The following is a 22,656-nucleotide window of genomic DNA, read 5'->3' as shown; positions in this document are numbered from 1 at the left end:
CTTCAAAGAACCTGCTTCTCATGATGAATGGAAAGAAGCGATGAAAAAAGTGTATGATGCCTTGATAAGTAATGACACTTGGAAGTTGGTTGATCTTCCATTGGGAACCAAACCAATTTTCTGCAAGTGGGTCTACAAGAACAAGTATAAAGCTGATGGCTCACTTGACAAGCACAAAGTGAGGTTTGTGGAAAAAGGTTTTGTACAGAAGGAAGGGGTTGATTATGAGGAGAATTTTCCCCCCACAACAAAATGGGCTACCATCTGGACACTCTTTGCCTTGGCAGCTTAGAACGGTTGGAAAGTCTATCAAATGGATGTAAAAACTACTTTCTTGAATGGAGATCTGAAAGAGAATGCTTTTATGTCCCATGCACAAGGATTGTTGTGAAGGTCCAAGAACACAAAATATGAAATCTTGTGAAATCCTTGTATGGCCTCAAGCAAGCACCACAAGCCTGGTATGGAAAGTTAACTGAGCATTTTCTGAAACTCAACTTCAAACATTATGATCTTGATGATGCAACTTTGTTTTTCAAGAAAGTTTGCAAAACAAGTGTATATCTTGTGGTGTCTGTATATGATCTTTTGATGACAGGGAACAATGAGAGCTACATTGCATCCATAAAGAAGGAATTGAGGAAAGGATTTGAAATGATTGACTTGGCCTATTTTCACTACTATCTTGGTATTGAAGTAAATCAACATCTGATGTTTATATTCCTCTCTTAGAAGAACTACATTGGAGATATGTTGAATAGGTTTGGCATGGGTGAGTGCAATACTTTGACTACTCCAATGGAACAAAACTTTAATCTCACATCTATTGAAGGAAAATAATTTGAGGATGCCACAAAGTATAGATAAATTGTAGGATCTCAACTACTTGAATACTACCAGATTGAAAATTTCATTTGTTTTTGGAATCCTCTTCAGGTTTATGCAAAATCCTTGTGAGGGACATTGGTCTGCTGCAAAAAGAGTTCTAAAGTACTTAAAGGGAAACTCAATACTTTGGACTCAAGCATAAACAGGTGGTCGACTTCATCTTGATTGGATACTCTGATTCAGACTTCGATGCAGATAAAGAAACTGGGGTATCTACTTCAGGTTATGCTATGAGTCTTGGATCGGGAGCTATCTCTTGTAGGTCACGCAAACAATCAATTCTAGCAGATTCCAAAACAGAGGCAGAATATGTGGCAGTAGCTAAAGCAACAAAGGAAATTGTGTGGCTCAGGAAAATTCTGGAAGATTTGTAGGTTAAACAAATGTATTCAACTCCACTCTTGATTGACAACAATTATGTAATAAAGTTGGCCAAGAACCCAAAGTTCCATGGTCGAACGAAACACATCAATACAAAATACCATCTGATTCGACATCATGTTGATGCCAAGACAATCCATCTATGCCATTGTTCCACAAATGAGTAGATTGCAGACATCTTCACCAAATTGTTTGGAAGAGAAAAGTTTGAAAGATTTAAAATGATGCTTGGACTCACCAAAATCCCTTTAGATTAAGGGGGGGAGTGTTGACACCGAATCTTTGCAATTAGGAAATTCATGTAAATAATGTAAACAAAAAATAAGGAGATTAGGAATATGAAGAGATGCTGCGAGGTGAAGCCCAAGAGTCTCTCCCTCCATGTATATATCCATGAGCAATATTAATGTAAAAACACAATTTGCATTGTGAAGTTACCTCCTAGCCTAAGAGAGTGATAAATAGATCTGATTTATTATAATTGTGTTTCTCCTTCCTTGTACATACCCAATATAGTTGTCCTTAATGGAAGATTGTTAATCTGTTTCTTGATTGATGCAAAGAGCATTACTATTATGAAGTATAGGTTGGTTGTTTATGTAATTATGGATCTCAAAAGAAGATTCAAATTCATGGGAGAGTTTCTCAAGGAAGATATTCATCCATTAAAGTCTCGGTTGCACCTTCAATTCTTTTCTTTTCTCACGATACTGATAAGGACAGATTGAATTGTGGCAACAACTACTCTATTAATTTTCATTTTGTTTCTTTCCTATGAATGAATTCAGTTATGCAAAACTAGGACTTCCAATGCAGATGTATGTTATTTTATGCTTTCTACCAACCGTTGCCTGATATTGATAGTTAAAAATGGATTTTTTCACAGATATTTTTCATGACGTTCACTAGAAAAGGTTGGACAATGAGGGAGGAAGATCAGATTACCTCCAATGTACCCTTCATATTAGCAGAGATTAGCTAGTTTATCTTAAATTACAAGGTCAATATGAAGTGGTTGAGAAAACAAGAAAAATACAACATAAGAGAGATACAAGTGGTAGAAATTATACTTGTGCTCAAGCACGTGTTCCATCTGTGACAGAGTCCATAAAAGTTTGAATAGTTATCAATAGAAAGAACAATACTAACTACCCTAAATAAAATTTATCTCCAAAATTGCATTCAAGTAAGAATCACTATTTTCACCTTCTTCTACACTATCAACATTTTTTGTCCTTCAATTGAGATGCAATGGTAGCCCACCTATATCCACAAAAAATGTGTGTGAATTCAAGAAGTGCTAGATACAAATGTGTTACCAACCAAGTATTAAATTTTAACACCCATATTCAATTAGCACAAGTGGAGAAACAATTATGAAATATATTTTCTCTCCAATTGGTAAAAAGCACACCATAGACAATTGATTAAAGAAAATTAGTAATAAACCCTTAAAGAAAAATTTGATTTGAAAACTGGGGAAGGGATGAATGGTGATGGACAAGAAAGATTCGGGTGGATTCAAAAAAATAAGTGGCCTTGAAAATAACTCAAAAATAAAAGTCTTCAGATAGAAGTGAAACTAAGACCAAATCATAGAGCTCATTGCCCTGATTCCAACAGTGTGAACGAAACTCAAATCCGAGTTCGTATGCTGAAGTTATAGCTGGTCAAAGTTCTGGTCAAACTTGGCCGAGTGGCAGTCACTAACGAGGCAATAATTTGGCAGAGTCATGCCGCACGGAAAAAAATCGGTTGGAACGGGCGAATTTGTCGCCTCTTTAATTTGTCTAATATCCCTTAAAAACTGGAGGAAAATTTTTAACCATATGTGTATAAAAATAAAAACAAATCAAAATTTTGGGGGCGGCAGGTTGCCACCCACGCCACCCCCCAACGGTCCAACTGTATATTGTAGGATATATATATATATATATATGTGTGTGTGTGTGTGTGTGTGTGTGTGTGTGTGTGTGTGTGTGTGTGTGTTGGGTGGGCGGGCCACCCCTGGCAGACCCACCCAACCCCGTTGGAACCATATGTACAGAGACCACTGATGCAAATTACAAAATGGGTGCCATATTATATTAATTGTCGAACCATATAACAAACCACCACCAAAAGTAATGTGTCATGTGCTATAACCGGGTCCTACGGGGATTGGGCCCTGAGACCTTTGGAACCCATCTACCTTAACACAACGCTGCCAACCAACGGGCCAATGACCTACACATTGGTGGCTCCACTGCCCATATTTACTTAAACCTTCTCACTTCTGCCATTCGGACTAGACCAGAGGAGGGTGGACGCAGCAGAACCTTGACTGGCCGGTAGGGCAGAACCATGAGTGATGGATCTGGCCATATGCTGAAAAGATTCCCTTAGAGGGCCAGAGGTGCCAGTGTCAGAATTTGACAAGTTTATAGTCAATTTTTCACATTTTTGTGCTAGGAATCCAACTGCATTGTCCGTTTCTCTAGCTGAGGTCTCCAGTTTCAAGCCATCATCAGAATTGGTGGTATAAGATTCATTTTTGTAAATTTGTTTATAACTGATTTCTTTGTTGCCACTTAATGAAAGAAGGCCTCCCCACTTTGAGCAGGCCTTGAAGTCGTAGCCCACATTGTGTGAACTCTATTATCAACTCATTTGTGTGCCTTTGATCTCATGGTTACTTTATGATTCTCTTTTCTTTTTCATGTGTTAATTTACTTGGTTAATATGCTCTTTTATATGCAATTATGTATGCATCCTTGAAGTTAAAAGATATGGATCAAGTTTGGTATGAGATCAGGTCTTCTTGATGCAAGTTGCATGAGTGGATGCTAACTAGGAACAAGCTCCAAAGAGGTGACGAAAAATTTAAATCCTTTGATCTTGAAGCGGGTCATGCACCACGAAGACAAAACATGGCAGATGAGGAAGCTTGATTAGAGGAAGAGAAAAATTATTGCAAGATCTTCTTCACTATGGCAAAGAAAGTTGACAAGTTGTTTACAGAATATGAGAAGACAATCAAGCCTGAGAAGAAGGAACCATATGATCATGCCTTGGTTAATCATGGAGGTGGAGGAGAAGAGCCTCCTCCCTCTCTGCCCTCCAGTGAAATTGCTTCTTCTTCCTCTTCTCATCATTCTAACAAGAATCAAAGGAATGCATCTAAAAAGCCCTTTTTCTAATTGGATGTTGTTAGTCTCAGTCTTTTCATACTTCCATCAGGGATCAAAATCTGCTCTTTTTCATTTTCATAGTTGGAGTCCCATACTATAAATGTTTCATAACTCCATTAGGCCATGATATATGGATCCACTGATGGTTGTTTTCTCTTCAGCTCCTCCCTCATAGACTGTACTTGCTGATCCTCCTTCATGTTGTTTTCAGTCATGGTTCATAAACAATTTGCAGTCCATTTCATTAGGTCTTAGGGTTTGATCTCATTAGGTCTAGGGTTTCATTACCCAGGTCAAGTAACTGATTTTCAAATGTAAATAAAGGTAAGCAAGGGTATGAGGATGATCAATAAATCAAGCATGATGGCTTGGAAGTCATAACCTACTGAAAATATTATTTTTGTAACCTAATGTAATTTTCACCTTAAAAACATGTTTTTGAGGTGAAAACAGAGTATTTTGAATTTATTATATTTCTTATGTAATTTTAAGTTTCTATATGTAATAATGGATCCCAGCTGCACCTAAGCACTTCTCCTTGCTGCATGACAAAGACACTACGAATGAAATCAAGTCAGTTTGAGCATTTATCCACTTGCAAAGACACAATGAGAAAATGCATTAAACAAACAGAGTTTTGAAGAAAGACAAGAAACATTAGAAAGTGGGTTTTTCAAAGTGAAAAATCAAATGCACTCCTATTTAAATTCTCATATTTCATTTTCAAAAAATCATTATGTAATCTAACAAGAAAAGAGTCCAAAGTAAGAAGGAGAGGCGAATTTGAGTGAGTTTGGGCGAAAGGAAGCTTGGCGCTGCGTGATGGTTGAGAGGCACTGCGATTTTGGGCAAAACAGGTCGGCGCTGCATGTAGGAGACAAGGCGTTGCGCGTAGAGCCAGGCACTGCGCGTCTGAAAGTTTTGTAGTTCAAATTAACATGGGCACTGTGCGTAAAGCTAGGTGATGCGCGTCTAGGCAAAGGCACTATGCGTTGAGCATCAGGCCTCCAAACCCTCCATAACTTCAAAAAATCATCAAATTCTCTGCTCTTTTCCTCTTTCCAAGTAAGTTACCCTCTTGTCCTTCATTTTTTCTTTCACATGAAAGTCATAAGCGCCATTCTTCATGATTAAAATTAAACCCTAGTTTGTTCTATTTTACAAAACCCTAAACCCCTTTGTTTTTTCCCATCACCTATCATTAGAGCTAGAAAACCCCTCTTTACATCACTACCTGTCCCCTCATCCTAAAACCCCCTTCTCTCACTCTCATAATCTACCCTTCATGGTCTAATCTACCCTAGTACATCTGTTCACTCCTAGAAGATTCCCCTTCATTCCCTTTATCCCTTCCTAGGAGTGTGCCACAAAAAACACTGCAAACATGCATAGAGAAGACTATGATTACAAGGAGGAAAACACAGCTAGTAATAGCTCAGCAGAAAGAGCTTCAGCACAAAAAAGCTCATAAGGGAGGTAGAAGTACAAGAGAAGAGCCCTCAAACCTTAGGGAATTGCAGGCTTCTTAGTTGGTTGTTTCATGTTTTAGATATCATGGATGCTATGAATTTTGTGAACAAGTGGAGACAGTCCAATATCACCCAGAGCTCACCGGACTCTTTGTAGCTCATCTTCAAAACAAAAAAGTGACTCTTGCTAGGGTAACTTTCACAGTTTCACCATCCATCATTTCAGATGCCACCAGGATTCCTACTGTTGGTGCGAAGTGGTATAAGGCCCAGGATCTTGATGAAAATTATTATGAGCCTTACATTAAACCTCAGTACAGAAATCAGGTGAAGAGGCTCTTTCCTTTCAAATTTCTTGAGAACAAATATGTCCCCTTGATGAGAATAATCATCAAATATTTCACTTGTGAAGGCAGATTCTCCAGGTTGTACACTTATCACATCAGGCTCCTCATGCATTTTACCAAGGTGAAGATGTTAAACCTCCCATACGTTTTGTTCAGGAAAATTGAGAAGATGGCTTATCTTGTGCAGAAGAAGCCATACCCTCAGCAGATGAGCAGCCTCTACCACTACTTCTTGATCAAAATTCTTTTTATTCATCATCCCAGTCTCCTCAACATCCCTTGGGAGACATTTATTGCTCATGACATATTCAGGGGTCCTCAAATTCCTCCGCCAGTGTCTCAAGAAGCAGGGGGACCTTCTAGTCCAGTAGAAACGGGAGAAGAGATCAAGGAGACAAGAACTGCTGAGGTGCCAATTTACTTGACCTATCAGAGGGGCACAAGGAGATTATTTGTAGCTACTAGGCAAGTGTTTTCTCCACGAGATGTGGAAGGGACCTTTCCTTCTTCATCAGTCCATAAGCAAATGTTAACTCAACAGGATGTGGAAGGGGCTTTGCCTTCTTCATTGACACAACAAGTACAGGTACAACAATTGCACAAGGGAAAGAAAAAGATGCCAGATGATGATGAGGAGGAAAGGGACTTTGAGTTGACAAAACATGATGAACCTGAGCAGCATGACATTGAGACCATTGACTTAGAGGCTCAGGAGAGGGAAACAATAAAGGGAATCATCATACAGGAAAAGGAAGCTCAAATACAAGCTTTGATGGACAACCTAGAGAGGGCCAAGTATGTCATCACATACTTAGAGTAGGAAAACAAATAGTTGAGTGACAAACAAGTCCTCATGGAGCTGGAAGTGCTCAAAGCAAAAAGGCAAAGTGGTAAAGAGACACAAGTCACTTTAACCCCTATTGAGCAGGAGATAGAAGAGGATAGAGTAAATTGGCTTGATAGGGTCAACCTACACCTCGAGAAGTTTCTATAGAGGGCCAACAGAGATAATCATATGCTCAGACACATGGCCTATCATTACAGGACTCGCAATAGGATTTGCAACATAACAATCAAGAAGTTGAAAGCTAGGTTAAGGCGGGCCTTGAATGGCAAGAAAGAGGAGGATAGACTTAGAATGTTGGTTGAGGCTTCCTTGGCTCATCAAATCACATGATGGTGGTGATTCACACAAATTTTGGGCAAGTTTTAGGCAAATTTTGTCATTTGCAAATTTTGAATTTTAATACACAAGAAAACTACCCAGAAGTGCAGCGCCACCGGTGCTGCGCTTTTCCTAGGGGAATCCAATGGAGGAATGGCTTACATTTTTGGATTCAGGACAGTGAGGACATGCACCCTAGAAATTTTCAAAATTTTTGGAGCAGAATTGGTCCACCAAAAGGTCCAAACACACCCTAAAAATGACCTTTCTGGCACCTTTTGGACACACAGAAGAAGCCTTGGGAAAATCGAGTTTGGAGGGGTCAAATGAGATTCAAATGCAGATATTCTAGGTGTTATAGAAAACAGACTTGAAGACCTTTCCAATGAGCTATCATGGGATCAATTTGGATTCTGGGAAGGCCTTCAAAAGGGATCTAAAAGTGGCGCTACACGTTGAGCCAGTCGCGCTACGCGTAGAGCAAATTTTGCTCAGGATGCCTATTTTTCCAGTTTTTTACTATGATCATGGAGAATCTCTCATGGTGGATGATTTACTATTGTAAATGATGTCATGGTTTGTAAATATGATGGTTAAAAATTTGTAGAGGGTAGATTCATTGATTTAGGAGTTAGTTTGAAGTCAAATGAATCAATTTTTCACTTTTGGAGGCAAGTTGTTGATAATGCTTATATTCCTATTCCTTGTTTAGTATCAATTAGATCAGCTCCTCTTCTCATGGATTTGACCCCTGAGGCTAGAGTGATTTGTTTTGATGCCTATATCATGCGTTTTCTGAGTCATTTGTAGAGGTTGGACTCACTTGGATGCTGAGAGCTTGATTGTACATCATTATAAGCAGTTTGGCAAGGAGATTAATCAGATTTGCAACTATTTTTATGGGATCCCTGTGGTATGGAGTTTCAACACATTTTCTTCTTTTGTAATCATTTGTTTACATGTTTTATGTATGTCATCATCCATTTCATTGCTTCTTATTGAATGTTATCAAGTTTGATAGGTAGAATCCATTGTAACAGTGCTTTGCCTTGCGAAATCATTCAATATTTCATGTTTTCTACTGTTTGAAAAGGATCCATGATTTTCACATGCCCTCCTCAGCTCCTCATCAGTCTTAAAAACCTCACACCATTAAGCCTAGAGTGCTAAAGTCTATGCCTACCTTGCCCCATAGAACACCCTGCATTTCTAACCTAATTTCCCAGACCTAAACTGCCCAGCTCCATCTGATCTAGAAAACACCAAAAAATTCAATCAAAACCTTTCAAGCTACTATACCTAGCCTAAAATCCTTACCTGATCTAGTCATCTTAACTGAGATTCTAAAGGACAGAGCCCTCTCCTGGCCTTGTAGGGCTAGCTGCAAGGCTAAGCATGGTTTGTGGTTACCCTGGAAGTTGCCTCCCTTCAACCTGAGGTAAATCTAGGTGATAACAAATGTCAAATTTGATTTAATTGTATTTAATGGAGATTCTAATGCAGAAAAGATAGATAACTAGATAAGACAGGTTAAAGTGTATTGTCACATACAACAAATCAAAGAGGATGAATCCAAGATCTAGCTAGCATCCCTTCAATTAAGTAGCGCCGCTCTCGTCTGGTGGGAAGGAAAACTGCAACAAGGTGGTAAGAGTAGTCGTAAACCTATTTCATCTTGGTCTGAGTTCATTTCTTCTTTAAGAGGACAATTTTACCCTTTGTGTTATGTTGTACTGTTCAACAACCCCCCCCCCATTCATTGATTTAATAGTTAATATTCTATTGATAAATGGGGAACCTTTATAAAAATTCTCCAAAAAACTTAGCACTTAAGCCCTTCCTTTTTCAATTATTAGAAATAAATTTCTAAATAAACATAAGGTCTCAAGCCAAAATCCCTTTGTGACTAGCTATTCTCTCTTGATTGCATATCGCAGGACTATGTGTGTCAAAGGTTAATTAACAATCGGGATTTGCAAATTGCGATAAGAGGGACCACCGTAATAGACTTGTGGTATCATTAAACTTTTCATTAAAACTAAGGCTTAAATTATTTCTTGCAAAATAAAGTACCTATCGCAATCACATAACAACATTCACAAAAGCACAAACAAGAAAAACCTTTAGAATACGCGACTTGCGATATTGCGACATAGCAAGCTGAACACTCATTGCATTGTGACGCTTACAAAAAGGCCAATCTTGTGCAACATGAAAGGTTGCGAAATGCGATATGACCCGGACCCGATGGAATTATGAGAAAATTTTATAACTTAGGTCAGGTCTGGCACATAGTAAAAGGTCACTTTATGCAATACTTATTCATTCAAGGGAAATGTGCTCAAAACAATAAAAGGTATGCTGCTCACATCCCATGTCGCAAAATTCTAAATAACTTCGAAATAAGAATAATAAAAAGTGCGATGTTGCGATATTGCGATAATATTTATCGCAATTGCATAATCGACATCGTGCACTTTAACTCGTCAACTTGAATTTTTTCTTACACATTTGCGATGGGATGGCTTAAATAAATAATAAAGGAAATAATGAAAAGATCTTAGTGCATATTTAATGAGTTTTAATGGCAATTATGTTTAAAATGGCTCGACATGATTTGATATATTTCATCTTCATTTTCGAATAAAATCTTCTTCCTTGTAACCTTTCGAAATTAATTGTATCATTGCATTTTCACTATCATTTTCGCTCTGTGTGTTTATCCGATAATCTCCAGTGTTCAATTTCAGGGAACCTTCGAAGGAAACAATGTTTGAAAAGATGGCGAAGAAGGGAAAATCTACTGCATCTGAGAAATCAAACATGACACCACTCTTCTCCGATACCACCTGCAGCAAAGACGAAGGAACCACATCGTGGGAAGCCATGTATAACCTACTGGAAGAAGAGAAACCCAAGCCACTGGAAACTAAGCCAACAGTTGATGCCAAAGAATCATCTGACACTTCCTACTTTGAGGTAGCATGTTCGTTTTTACACAGAATAACTGCAAGGCCTAAGATATTACAATATACAGATGTTGGCTTGATGAGCCCTGACCCAGGTTCAATGTTAGTCAGCTAAGAAAATCCCTACACTACTGGCCCTTTCGGCATCAACACACAGAACACAGACCGAAGTCTCACCCGAAGCAGTATGGGGGGATGCAAGAACCAAGTTTCCGCACCCTGAGATGGTCGTGATGTCGATCTATACCTCTTGATCCTACCTTCATGCAGATCAATAAGCTTTTAGGGCTTATCGATGTTCCTTCTCTTCTGTCCTTCAATACCTCCGTGAAGGTGCCCAACTGATCTTTGCGCAACCCTAACCCGAGGTTCAGGCACTTGCGCACCTCTGTGACTATGTTACTGTATAAGTTCCCAAGTTATCTTAAGTGTTACCTAATCTACCATGCATTTATAGCTACCTTCACGTAATCATTTATTCTTGCTTGCGTTCAGTTAACAAATATAATCGAATACATTCCTGCATTAAATAAGCATTATAATGTAAACCCAAATCGTATCATAATATAATCAGATGCATTAAACAAAGACAAAATACATAGTGATTTGCAGAATACTTTTCTTTATTGATATCTCAAGTTCAGTACAAACATTATCCACCTTGCGCACACATATGCAGGGGTCCGTGCACTCAGCTGTAGACTTCCACCCTAGGCCTCTGCGCACTCAGCTGTGGACTTCCACCCTAGGCCTCTGTGCACTCAGTTGCAGAGCCTCTATCTATGCTAAGACTCGAGAACACTTAGAACTTCTTACCCAAAACTCTTCTACTACTACTCTCCCCCTTAGACTCTTCTAAGACTCCCTTTCTATACAATACCATGGTCCGTGGACCATCGGTAGATCTTTACAGCCGACATAAAACAAGGGTGGACAACCCTTTGACATCTTTGCGCTCCGTGACCACAGAATGTGGAGACTTTACATCTTTATTACAAAATTTGGGCCTTCTACCCCAAAATTTGGGCTTTTAGCCCCAAAACTGGCTCCTGGGGGAACCCGTTCCCAATAGGCCCCCAACACAAACATGGTGACTCACCCTCGAGTCACTTTGCGGGCGTGGAGATCTTGGCGCGAAGACCACCCAACTCGACCTGTACAACTACTACCTCGGTGGTGCACTGCGTAGCCGCTAGCTTTATTTCCTCGACCAACTACTCTGTTGTTGGCCCTACCCTATCAGCCTGAAGCTTCTGCTGAGTCTCCTACATACTAGTCAGCTTACCTTAAATGGAGGTCGTGATCAAGTAGGCCTCGTCCAACCAAGGCTTCAAGCGCACCTTCAACACTGCCTCTTTGTGCTGAGCTGAATCTACCATGATTGATTAAATTAATTAATTTACAAAGTAGCAAATATAATTAAATGTAACATAATATATTCATGAAATGTTATGTGACTTATTGAGAAATGTTATGAGTTATTAATAATGTAGAGATGTTTTTATTTAAAAACTATAAAAATATTAAATAAAAATAAAAATAAAAAATTAGTGTTACAGAGTAACTAGTTCTTGTTTGTTAGATTAAATATAGTTAAATTAACAATTTGATTTATGTTCAATGTTCATGTCCATTAAATGATTATTGATACAATGAATTAATAATTATTTAATAGTTCGTTTTAAAATGAAACAATATACATATAGGTACAACCATTAATCTTTAAAAGTGACATTAGTATAACTTAGTTCTGACACATGAAATACAAAAGTAGTATGGGATTTATTTTGTTTATGATGAAAGTTTATTTGATTTATTTTATGTAATTTTGGTTGAAAGTACTACTAAATATAAGTCGGATAATTCGTCTTTGGTTTTTTTTTTCACATTTTGCATTGTAATTTTATTTGTCTTTTTTTTTTAATATTTTCCATTGTAATTTTTTTAGGGAAGAAAAAACTAGACAAATTATTTATTAAAAATAGAAAAATAGTTATATATGTTAGATGAACATGATGTATCTACACCATATCCAATTCAAAAAAACAATAAAACACATTTCATCACAAAGGTTTAAAGGTTTAAATCTATAGATACATAACGAACAACTAAAAAGAGAGCATCATATATATATATATATATCAATCAGACATAATTTAAGTCAAAAAAATTGCAGAGAGAAGATCAAAATTTCTGCAAATAATTAATCTATATCTTGTGCACTGAATAGCTTATGAACGAGAAATAACGTAGGGTATCATACGAAAGGAAACAACCCAATATTTAGCAACACTCCCTGAATTAGAACATTGTAGTGAATTCTTCCAAGCAACCTTGCGAGACTCTTTTTTGAAAGGGTGTCAACATAAGCATTATTTTCTTGGAACACATGTGCAAAGGATATTCTATGAAAATATGCCTTTAATTCATTGATCCCACACATCTAGTTGAACAGAAAAAGAGGGGCAAGGGATGACCTTCCATTGATCCATTCAGTCACGACCCTTGAATCACCAAAAATATGAATAGATTCCATATTAAGTCTCTTTGGGAAATATAATAATCTCCACAACGTAACCACCTCAACCCTTGTATTTGTCCCTTCCCCATAGCCCCAAAAGAAGTGATACTCTAATAATTGTGAAACCTCGATAAGAACACCACACCCACAAATCCCTCTTTGGGCGACCCCATCATTGAAGTCATCACCAATCCATTTCCATTATATTTCTTTTTACTCATGATTTAATGAAAAATAACCATATACACATTTAGATTTTTTTTTTTTTTTTAATTTCTATTTAATTATGAGTTATTTAAAAAACAAAGTTACATGAATTAAGATATCAAAGTTTAAATCTAAATAAGATAATTTATTAAAAACCATTTTTATAATTTAGAAGAGTATTTTAAATATTTTATTATTATAATTTTAATTAATTTTATTTAAAAATTAATTTAAATATATAAAAAATAAAATTAAAATATTAATAATTAAAATTATACTTTAATAAATTAATTTTTAAAGGTTAATATCCAATTTAACAGTACAAATGACAATTATCATGGGAGAGTATTAAAGTAAATTATTTTTTAAAATCTATATAATTTAAGGCGCAGCGTAACTTATAGATGAAATAACTTTTTTCATGAGAATTCACTAAAATCTCTCAAAACAATTTCAAAAATTTTCGTTGTTTAAAATGAATTTTTAAATGTATAGTTAGATTCAGCACCATGAAAAACCTTATAGCACTCAAATTATACAGATTAAATAGTTTAAACTCAAGTTTTGAAAAATCTAATTTAATTAAAATTAAACAAAAAAATGGAGTAGTCTGTCGCCGCCTGGAAAAAAGTCTGGCTTCGGCCGTCGACAATTCCTTGGCCCTCCGCCACCTTTCCGCATTAAAGTCGTGGTCTGATAGGATTGCTCTATTTCCATCGCATTCTTGCCGCGGAGAGTTAACGCAAGTTTCAATTCAATTTTTTTGCAAACCGCGAGTTGCTCCCTGACGAATTTGACTCGGCACTCCCCTGGAGCTCACCAGCTCACCAGAAAATTCACTCCCGGGCTCGAATCGGTGCATGAGGTTTGGTGGGTGGCTTTTCTTGTTTCTTGTCTTGAGTTTCAATATCTGTTGCATTGATGCAACCTGCTATGTATTTTCTATGTGGTCTTCGTAAGGTAGGTTTGTTCTATTGATGTTGCGGGAACTATTGGTCACTCTTCCAATCTTGAGGATTTGCTATGGGCATAAGCAATATATGCTCCAGTGGTGATGGCAGACTCTACTAAATATGGGCACTGTCATCTATAAACAAATGCAGGATGCCTTCTTAGGCACTGTTTATGGTAGACAATAATCCACATGTTTATTTGTTCTTTTTCTTGAAGACTTACTGTAAAATGTAGTAAAGATCTGTTAAAAGTGCAGTTGAGTGCCATAATAATAGGAATGGAAAGGTTTGTCATAAAAGTTTTAGGATAGGGAAGGAGGTCATAGAGTATGCCTGGTTGAACTTTATAACTGAGTTATGCACATCATGTTCTTGCTAAAGCAGGTTATTTTTTCTTGGATTGGACAAGTTTCGTAAAGGTGACTGGCGTAGCATCTCCAGAAATTGCGTTATATCTAGGACTCCTTCCCATGTGGCTAGTCATGCTCAGAGATATTATAACCGTATGAACTCTGCAAACAAAGACAGAAGACAGTCTAGTATTCATGATATCACTAGCGTGAACGATGGAGACACATTAACACCACAGGGACCTATCACAGGTCAAGAGAATGGTTCCGCAGGAGCTGCGGGAAAGCCTCCTAAGAGTTTGTCTCAGCCATCTCTACCAAGAGTTGTTGCATATGGACCTCATGTGGGTCAACCTATTGCTGGGCCTGCTAGTTTTGCTGTTGGTACTCCCATCATGATTCCTCCTGGACATGTTCCTTATGTTTCAAGTGGACCTTTTCCAGGATCAGTAGTTCCTGGTACTCCCATGAATGTTGTGCCAGTTGCATATGCCATTTCTCAGCCAACAATGCATCAATAGAAAGAATGCAATTGCTCATAACTTAAAAGCGAGGGAATAAATCTAAATTGTACATGTAAGTGTGCTCTTTATGTTCCCTTATGGTGTAATGTAGGAAGTAGCACTGCTCTGTCAACAAATCTGTATATGCTGGCAAACTTGTTTATTGTTGTCATTAAGGACCATGTGTTTTAGAGGTGAAAGAGTTCAAGATGTTCTTCTGTACAAAAGAGTGTTTGAGATGAAATTCATTATATCTCTGTGTCAGATATTGATTGATAGAATTGGAGGCAATGGCCCTGATTTTCCTTCAAATCTGGTGCAGTTTTAGAAATCGAGTTGTCAACCCAAGGTCAATAACCTCAAACTTCATGAACAAGTTATGTATATTCAATATTGACAGATTGGTACATGGTGCACTGAAATGTCAATTTCATTTGATAATTTTCTTGTCTTTTTGAAACAAGGAAACTGAGTATTGTAATACAGTTCAGGAAGTTTGTAGGTTTGCCATTTCAAATTTAAGCCAAGTCATCCTTATCATTTTTCTTCCATGGCAGAAAGGTTGTATCTGTTTTGTTTCCATTAAAGTGGTCCACAAATTAACCTGAAAGATGGTCTTTCTGGGTTTTAAGAGCTGCAAATTCTCATTTTGTATTTGACATTATGATTTGCCATGATCTTTTGTAACTCGACATCCTCCAATTGTAGGGGAATGATATGATCCCCAATAATGCACAGAATTTGATAACATCTCCTGGCATGACCCTACTTTTCTTTGAGGGGCAGTGTAAATGAGCATGATTCAAGTTTATCTGCAGTTGTCTTCACGGTGGAATGTCAAATGTCGATGTTGTGGAGGAGTAATCTCTGTTAATCATTTTCTAACAAATTTTAGTAACTGCATCTGATTTCTTCACAGTCCTTTATTAGATGTTTAAAGGAAGTATTAAAAATTTGGAAAATCTACATTCAATACACAGATCTATGTTCAATCATCGAAATAATTTCTTCATATGTAAAATTCAAGTTCCTCAAGGGAGGTAAGAAGCTTGAATTTATCTTCTTGCTTTTGAGGGCCATATACATTAGTGATCATGTATATCTCCTTATCCCCTAAAGGTTGACATACCAAATAAACATAGTTCCTAGATGCCTCAGCATCTAGTATTCCAAATTTTTGTGGATCCCACAATGTGAGAATCCCCCCCGCTAAGTTTTTGCTTTAACTTCTAGATATTCATACTTGATTAGCCATTTCTTATGTATTTCTCTAATCTTTTCCATCGAGCATTTTGTCTCCTGAATAAACACCATATCTAGTTTTTCTTCTTTTATTCTATTATTGAGATTTCTTTGTTTCCTTCTACTTCCTAAGCCTCTTATATTCCAGGTTGTGAGCTTCATTAAGAAAGATTAGTAAAAGAGTAGTTGGTAAGCTCTTTCATCTTACCTGAGTTAATCAATAGTTTTCCACATTCGTTCAGCAACTCCTACTGTCTTTTTCTTCCTCTTTTCTTGCCTGGGTTCTTCGGAGATAGTGCCTGTGTCTCCTCCATCATTTTGACCCCTCTGTATTCCTGGATTTCATGATTTCCTTTGATTCCATTTCCTTTCGATTGTGATCTCCATAGGAATAGCTGTTGAACCCTGTCATATTCCTCTTTTGGTAGGGAGTCCACTCCTTTGGTCGTTCCTTGTTCTAGAAATTTTTCTAGATCTATATTTTCCGTCTCTAGAATCTCCTGTAGTTCATGGTCCTCCGTTCCCTCTTCACTTGGAGTCATCTCATGGTCCTTATTTATCTCCATCATGGTTTCTATGATTTCTTCCATGCTTTCATCTCTTTCCTTCTTAGTGATAGTGTTCTCCATTTCCTGGTTCGCTTCTTTGTTCCCGTCTTCTTCTTCTAGGATCTTAAAGCTATTGTGGCTCGATTGTTTTTCCTCATTGATCTTCTTTTGCGGCCTCTTTCTGCCTTTCCCTTTGCCCCCAAACTTGGTGAAACCCTCAGGATTTATATCCACAGTGGTTTTCACATTTCTCTCGATGTTGTTTGTTGGGCAATCTCTATATAGATGCCCATGCTCATGGCATTTTCGGCACCTAAATGGGATGTACTCATAGTCAACTGCCTGTACCCATTCTTCATCAAATACTTTTAAAATTATCGCGTTTTGGAGTGCTCCAGATAAGTCCATTTCCACACAGATTCGGGTGAAAGAGGTGTATTTTCCTTTCATAGTTGCATCTGAAATCTTTAGAAAATTCCCCAGTTTGTTGCCTATTGTTTTTAGCGATTCTCGTAACCAATAATCCAAAGGAAGGGAGTATAGTCTAATCCATACCAGAACCGATGAAAATGTCTCGCATTCCAGAACAAAGTTCATTATCCAAGGCCACATGTAGAGACCTGCAGCAACGTAGAAATATGGCCCTCCTTCAAATACTATGTCTTTATCCTCTAGGCTTGTGAATACTACTGTGAAAAATCCCTTGGATCCCAGATGAAGGGTAATTTCCCCCTTTGGCTTCCAGTGGCTCCTTATTCAGACATGCAGTGCCCTCTCCGTTGGCCATATTCCATGTATTTGCAAATAATCGCATGTTCTGTCATATGATCCCTATGCGCTTGTAGCGTAGGGTCGCTCAAGATGACTTGAGGGATGGTGTCCGACATAGGTTTGCAGATCCCAGATGTTCTTACAGAAGTAGGTTTTGACTGCTATCCCCTTTCTCCTTTTCCTTCCTAGCTTCCTGCTGCTCCTTTGCCTGTTCATGAGGTCTATTTCCTCCCAACGTGTTTGTGTTACTTACTCCTATTGCCTTCTCCAGAGGCTTCTTGAAACGTTGCTTTCCCGTGTCCTTGCTTCTTTCCGTAACTACTTGACTGTAGGAGGTAGTAACATCCCCCCTGCGCGTCCCGCCATGGTGCCGAACGTCAAAACACTAACCCTAGTTCAAGTTGCAGAGCATCGTAGATGTTCGGAAGCGTCGTTTTCTGTCTAGATCAAACTTTTTCTTCATCGAAATTCAAATCCTTTTCGGGTACAAATTAATAATCATTATGCAATAAGATAAATAATATAATTCTACTTTACATAATATAATTTAACTTTTAGTGGGCTTAATGGTTAAGAACATGTGTTTCCTCCTAAGAGGTCACAGGGTCAAAACTAGAGGAGGGTAGAGTATATATGCCTTGGTAGACTTAGTAGCCAAATCAATGGCCGGAGGTGGGTCCCTTGTCCCACAAACAAGGGATCTCATACACCAATTTGGTGTCTGGCTTGGCCGTGATCATAAAATTAAATAATAATAATAATAATACAATATAGTTTAATTTTTAGTCAAATGCAAAACCAAGTAAAATTGATTGGGGAAAATGGCTACAAATGAATAATTTCAGCGATTATCTAGACTAAGCTATTTTTAAGTAAAGTATGGTTATTAGTAGTTCTACATTGTAGTGTGATAGTGATATTGTAAACATTGTGTAATATAAATAAAATTAAAATTAAAAAATACTCATTATTAAAATATTTTCAAGTTATTTATTTAATGTGTTTACCAATAGTGGTAAAGACATGCTACTTTTCATCACATTTGTTATAATAACTTCTTTTATAAACTTGCTAAAATTCGCAAAAGTAAATCCAGGCGTAGACAAAATTCTTTTGATATGATTTTTCCGAAAATATTTTTATCATAAATCAAGATTTTTAAACTAGTTTTTTTCAACGGTAATATGAAAAAATTATCTACCCAATTACAAAATGTTATAACTAAAATTGTGTAAAGTTAACCGAAATATTTCTTCAAATTTTTTTATCCTCCCTATAAAGCGAAAGCATTTAAAAGTAAATAGCGAAAACTAAGTTTTAAAAGACCATACCCATTAAAAAAGCAAAAGCCAATTTTAATGTTAAACCTAACAAAACTGAGCTTTAAAAAACAATACCCACTCGAAAAGAAAAAACCAATTTTAATGTTAAAACTCAGAAATCTTAATTTCTTGCTGTGACATGTTTGAAGATCTTGAACAATAAGCTAAGTTTTCGAATCATCGCGGAGATCTTTGAACAGTGGGCTAAGTTGATATTTTCAAAGTGGAGAATCCAAAGATTGAGATTGGTGACACTATCCCTGCGTTTGATCATAATCAACTGGGTATTATCTACTAAATCATTGAAGTTGCAGAGAAGTACAATGGATGTCTACATTGGATCATAAAATGGGGAAGAAACTCAGGCTTCTGATTACAGTCAAAGAACTCAAGCAGAATTTATGTTTACATAATCATCTGGTTTGATGTACAACATCATTAAAGTTGCAGAGAAGTACCATGAATATCTACATTGGATCATTAAACAGGGAAGAAACTCAGGCTTCTGTTGACAGTTGAAGAACTATTTCCACCTCCTGATTGCTTTATTTTATGGTAAAAATAATAATATTCAAAACAGAAGCTGGTGATCAACCATATAGTGTAAGATTGAGATTGTTGATACTCGATTTTTAACACCAGAACTAAATTGTAGGAAATTCTAGGATGGAGTTCCAGCTCTTTATTTGAGTCCATTGCAAAATCACACATCATCAAACAATTTTCAAAAACCTAGTTTCACAAACTATACTTGGACATGACAAAATACACATCAACACCTCCAACTGATTCAGAATATAGCATAACCATCCTGAATCACAAAAGCAACCTCTAAATGAAACTCCTCTGCTTGGTTCTAACTGGAGACATAAAGATGGATCAATTTTAAGGAATAACATGAGCTACCTTCATTTTGTCTATCCAATATGCCAGAGAAGTTTCTGTATTTCGAAACCCAAAGAAACCATACTCTTTATTCTTATTCATGCTATGTACCAAACCTAGTTTCACAAACTATATACTTGGACATGACAAAATACACATCAACACCTCCAACTGATTCAGAATATAGCATAACCATCCTGAATCACAAAAGCAACCTCTAAATGAAACTCCTCTGCTTGGTTCTAACTGGAGACATAAAGATGGATCAAGTTTAAGGAATAACATGAGATACCTTCATTTTGTCTATCCAATATGCCAGAGAAGTTTCTGTGTTTCGAAACCCAAAGAAACCATACTCTTTATTCTTATTCATGCTATGTACCAATTCCCGGGGAAGATTTAATATGAAATCTGCAAGAAACCAATTTCCCATTTCCTCAAATTTTTTTGGGTGCAGCTTATTTTCTCTGACAATTGCATCCCAGACTGGACCTTTGTCTTTCATAGCCTCAGCCAGACTAAAGCCTTCACCTTTGTATGGTAATAGCTCGAGATCAAATTTTTCTGCTATGATTCCCCACAGGCGTTTCCATTTAGACACATCTCCATTACTACAATTAAAAGCCTGGTTCTTGGCATAAGGGTCTGTGGCAGCCCAAATTTCTTGCTCTGCAATCAAATCTGCATCAGATGTATCCATAAACTGTTCCCATGTAATTCTGTTTCCTGGGTATTTGAAAGGCAGCCCTTCATGTTTGCAAATGGCAGCATAAACACAGAGTGTGCATACAGCATTCATTAAGCTTGAAGGAGAGAAGCCAAATATGATTGAGGGACGGTGAATGGACCATGTTAATCCCTCTTTCTTCTTGGCAGCCTCAAAAACAATATCCTCCAGAGTATAATAAAAATTGGGCACAGGTAACCTCGGAAGCTCTTCATGATAAGGTGGCTCGTTCGGCTGAAAAGAGCGATTCCTGGCCACTGTATCAAATGGACCCAAGTAGTGTTTAGACCCAGTCTGAAGACAGATGTGCTGTAAATTCTCTGCATTGGGCAGCAGTGCATCTAACACGTTACTCAACATTTTTCCATTATCCTCACATTGCTGCTCCTCTGTTTCCCTGCTCACCCAAACAACCCAGAAGAGATGGGTTACATCCTTCAATGGTGAAATCTTTTCTAAAGTGAGTTCTCTATCCAGAACATCGCATTGAATGTACTGTACTGGAGTTTCTGGTGACCAATCTGGCTTAGGCCTCCTAGCAACTCCATAAATTTTCCAAGGTCCACCAGGAGTGTCAGGCATAGGCAAGATTTCTGCCAAGCTATTGCCCACAATTCCTGTTACCCCTATCACCAGCGCAACTCTCTGTTGTTTCCCCGATTTGTCTTCAGAACCTTCAGCTATGGCATCAAATTTTCTCTGCATTGAAATAGGTAAGAGTTACCGGAAAAGCAAGTGCAACAATACAATATAATGAAGCAACAGGGCAATACCAAATGCAGCAAAGTTACCCTTTAACCCATCTAAACACAGGAAAGTTGGAAAGTTGGTAAGCTCGGATTTGGGTTTATGGATTTTGGATATACAGTGATCTCGGTTGTTTTATTAAAATATTCCTTAATGTGAAATACTTTAAAAATATTTTTATTAAAAACCATCGGTTCAATTCCCTACCCATCAGATGATATATTAAACACTTTGAAAATATAATCCTGCAAACTTACTCCCAAGTCAAAAAAACCTGAAAAATGTAAGAAATTCACACACTTATAAGAATTGATTTCGCAGTGACTAGGAACTCATTTATCATGACAGGGCTGAAATAAATTGAAATGGAAATAGGTTAACAGCCACATGCCTAAGAACTCACTTGGCATGCTAAGGCTGAAATAAATTGAAATAGAATTAGGTTAACAGCCACATACCCCGCCATGGCCAAGGGAACCTGCCTGCCTGGAATACCAGCTCATTGTTATACGCTACACGCTAATCCAAACACCAATCTCTGAAATCAGACATCAATGCGGAGTTCAGAGAGCTATGCATCAAAATTCGAGTTAATTAAATCTTGCCCGCCAAACCAGTTAGAGCTATCAGTTGCAGTACCAGGAGATCATGTTAGTGGATTCTACCCAATCAATGAAAAACAGTGAACCAATTCTTAAATTTCCACACTATCAGAATGAGTGTGAGATACGATTACCAGATGAAATCAGCGTTGTGGTTCAGAAATGGAGGCAGCTGAGCAGGATTTCCTGATTGGATTTCTGCAACAAATACTGCGTCAGAAATGTTCAGGAATTTCTGCAACAAATACTGCGTTAGGGATGCTCACATATTTGGATAAAGGAGAGCAGAGACGAGGATTTATAAGCTTTCTACACGTCAGGGAGGACATAAGATGACCGGTAGATTTAGAATTCTATGTACAATGTCTAGATTCCTCCATGTTTACAATTTTGGTGGGTGACTATGGATTTTTTTTCAGTACAATTGTGGTGGGTGACTATGGATTTTTTTTATTCAGTAAGGAAAAAGCGCCTGTTTTTATATATATAAAAAGTACATATAATTACTGTCACTGTAACAGTCTATCTATTTTTGTCAACTATATATTAGATCTATTTAATGTATGAGTCTATTTACCCAGAGGTAGTATTAAACAAAATTGGTAGTATTAAACAAAATAAACTGTAATAATATTGTTTAACAAAAATGAAATCATCCATATGTCTACTTGTAATATATACTATGCATATATAAAATAACAAAAAAACCAATTTCAAAGCAGCTTTCTGGATAATGCAGATGAACTAAAATATTAGTTGTTATAATTCCATCCAAGAGTTGTTGTTATCCTAGAAGTGTAAGTATTCCAGAATCTACTGTGTTGTTACCCAATTTAATATTTAATTTCGATATGCATCCTGTACAGTGCATTATGTAGTTTCATTTTAG

The 22,656-nt window shown here is 37.3% G+C and overlaps 2 protein-coding genes across 3 annotated transcripts; one reads left to right on the top strand and one right to left on the bottom strand.

The window, feature by feature from the left end:
• The first annotated feature begins 14,575 nt into the window (after window positions 1–14,575).
• Window positions 14,576–14,953, top strand: LOC149197651 (transcription factor SRM1-like). The gene has a single exon (XM_089405917.1). The coding sequence runs from the start codon at window positions 14,576–14,578 to the stop codon at window positions 14,939–14,941; it is 366 nt and encodes a 121-aa protein (XP_089262043.1). The 3' UTR covers window positions 14,942–14,953.
• Window positions 14,954–19,733: 4,780 nt separating this feature from the next.
• On the bottom strand, window positions 19,734–22,057 carry LOC149197650 ((S)-8-oxocitronellyl enol synthase CYC2-like). Of its 2 annotated transcripts, none has more exons than XM_089405914.1 (3): window positions 21,902–22,057; window positions 21,624–21,701; window positions 19,734–21,117 (listed from the first exon to the last, which is right to left on the bottom strand). In XM_089405914.1, the coding sequence occupies exons 2-3, from the start codon at window positions 21,666–21,668 to the stop codon at window positions 19,963–19,965; spliced, it is 1,200 nt and encodes a 399-aa protein (XP_089262040.1). In that variant the 5' UTR covers window positions 21,669–21,701; window positions 21,902–22,057; the 3' UTR covers window positions 19,734–19,962. The 2 variants fall into 2 exon arrangements, with proteins under 2 accessions (XP_089262040.1, XP_089262041.1); XM_089405915.1 differs by lacking the exon at window positions 21,902–22,057 and adding an exon at window positions 21,373–21,439 and having other exon boundaries at window positions 21,624–21,703.
• Between the last annotated feature and the right edge of the window lie 599 nt (window positions 22,058–22,656).

The sequence above is a fragment of the Pinus tabuliformis genome, chromosome 2_2, assembly GCF_031772625.1.
Source record: "Pinus tabuliformis cultivar Carrire ecotype Pingquan chromosome 2_2, CPIR1, whole genome shotgun sequence".
In the NCBI taxonomy this organism is placed as follows: domain Eukaryota; kingdom Viridiplantae; phylum Streptophyta; class Pinopsida; order Pinales; family Pinaceae; genus Pinus; species Pinus tabuliformis.
The sequence above is the reverse complement of the archived record's forward strand: the minus strand, read 5'-3'. Positions and strand labels throughout refer to the sequence as shown.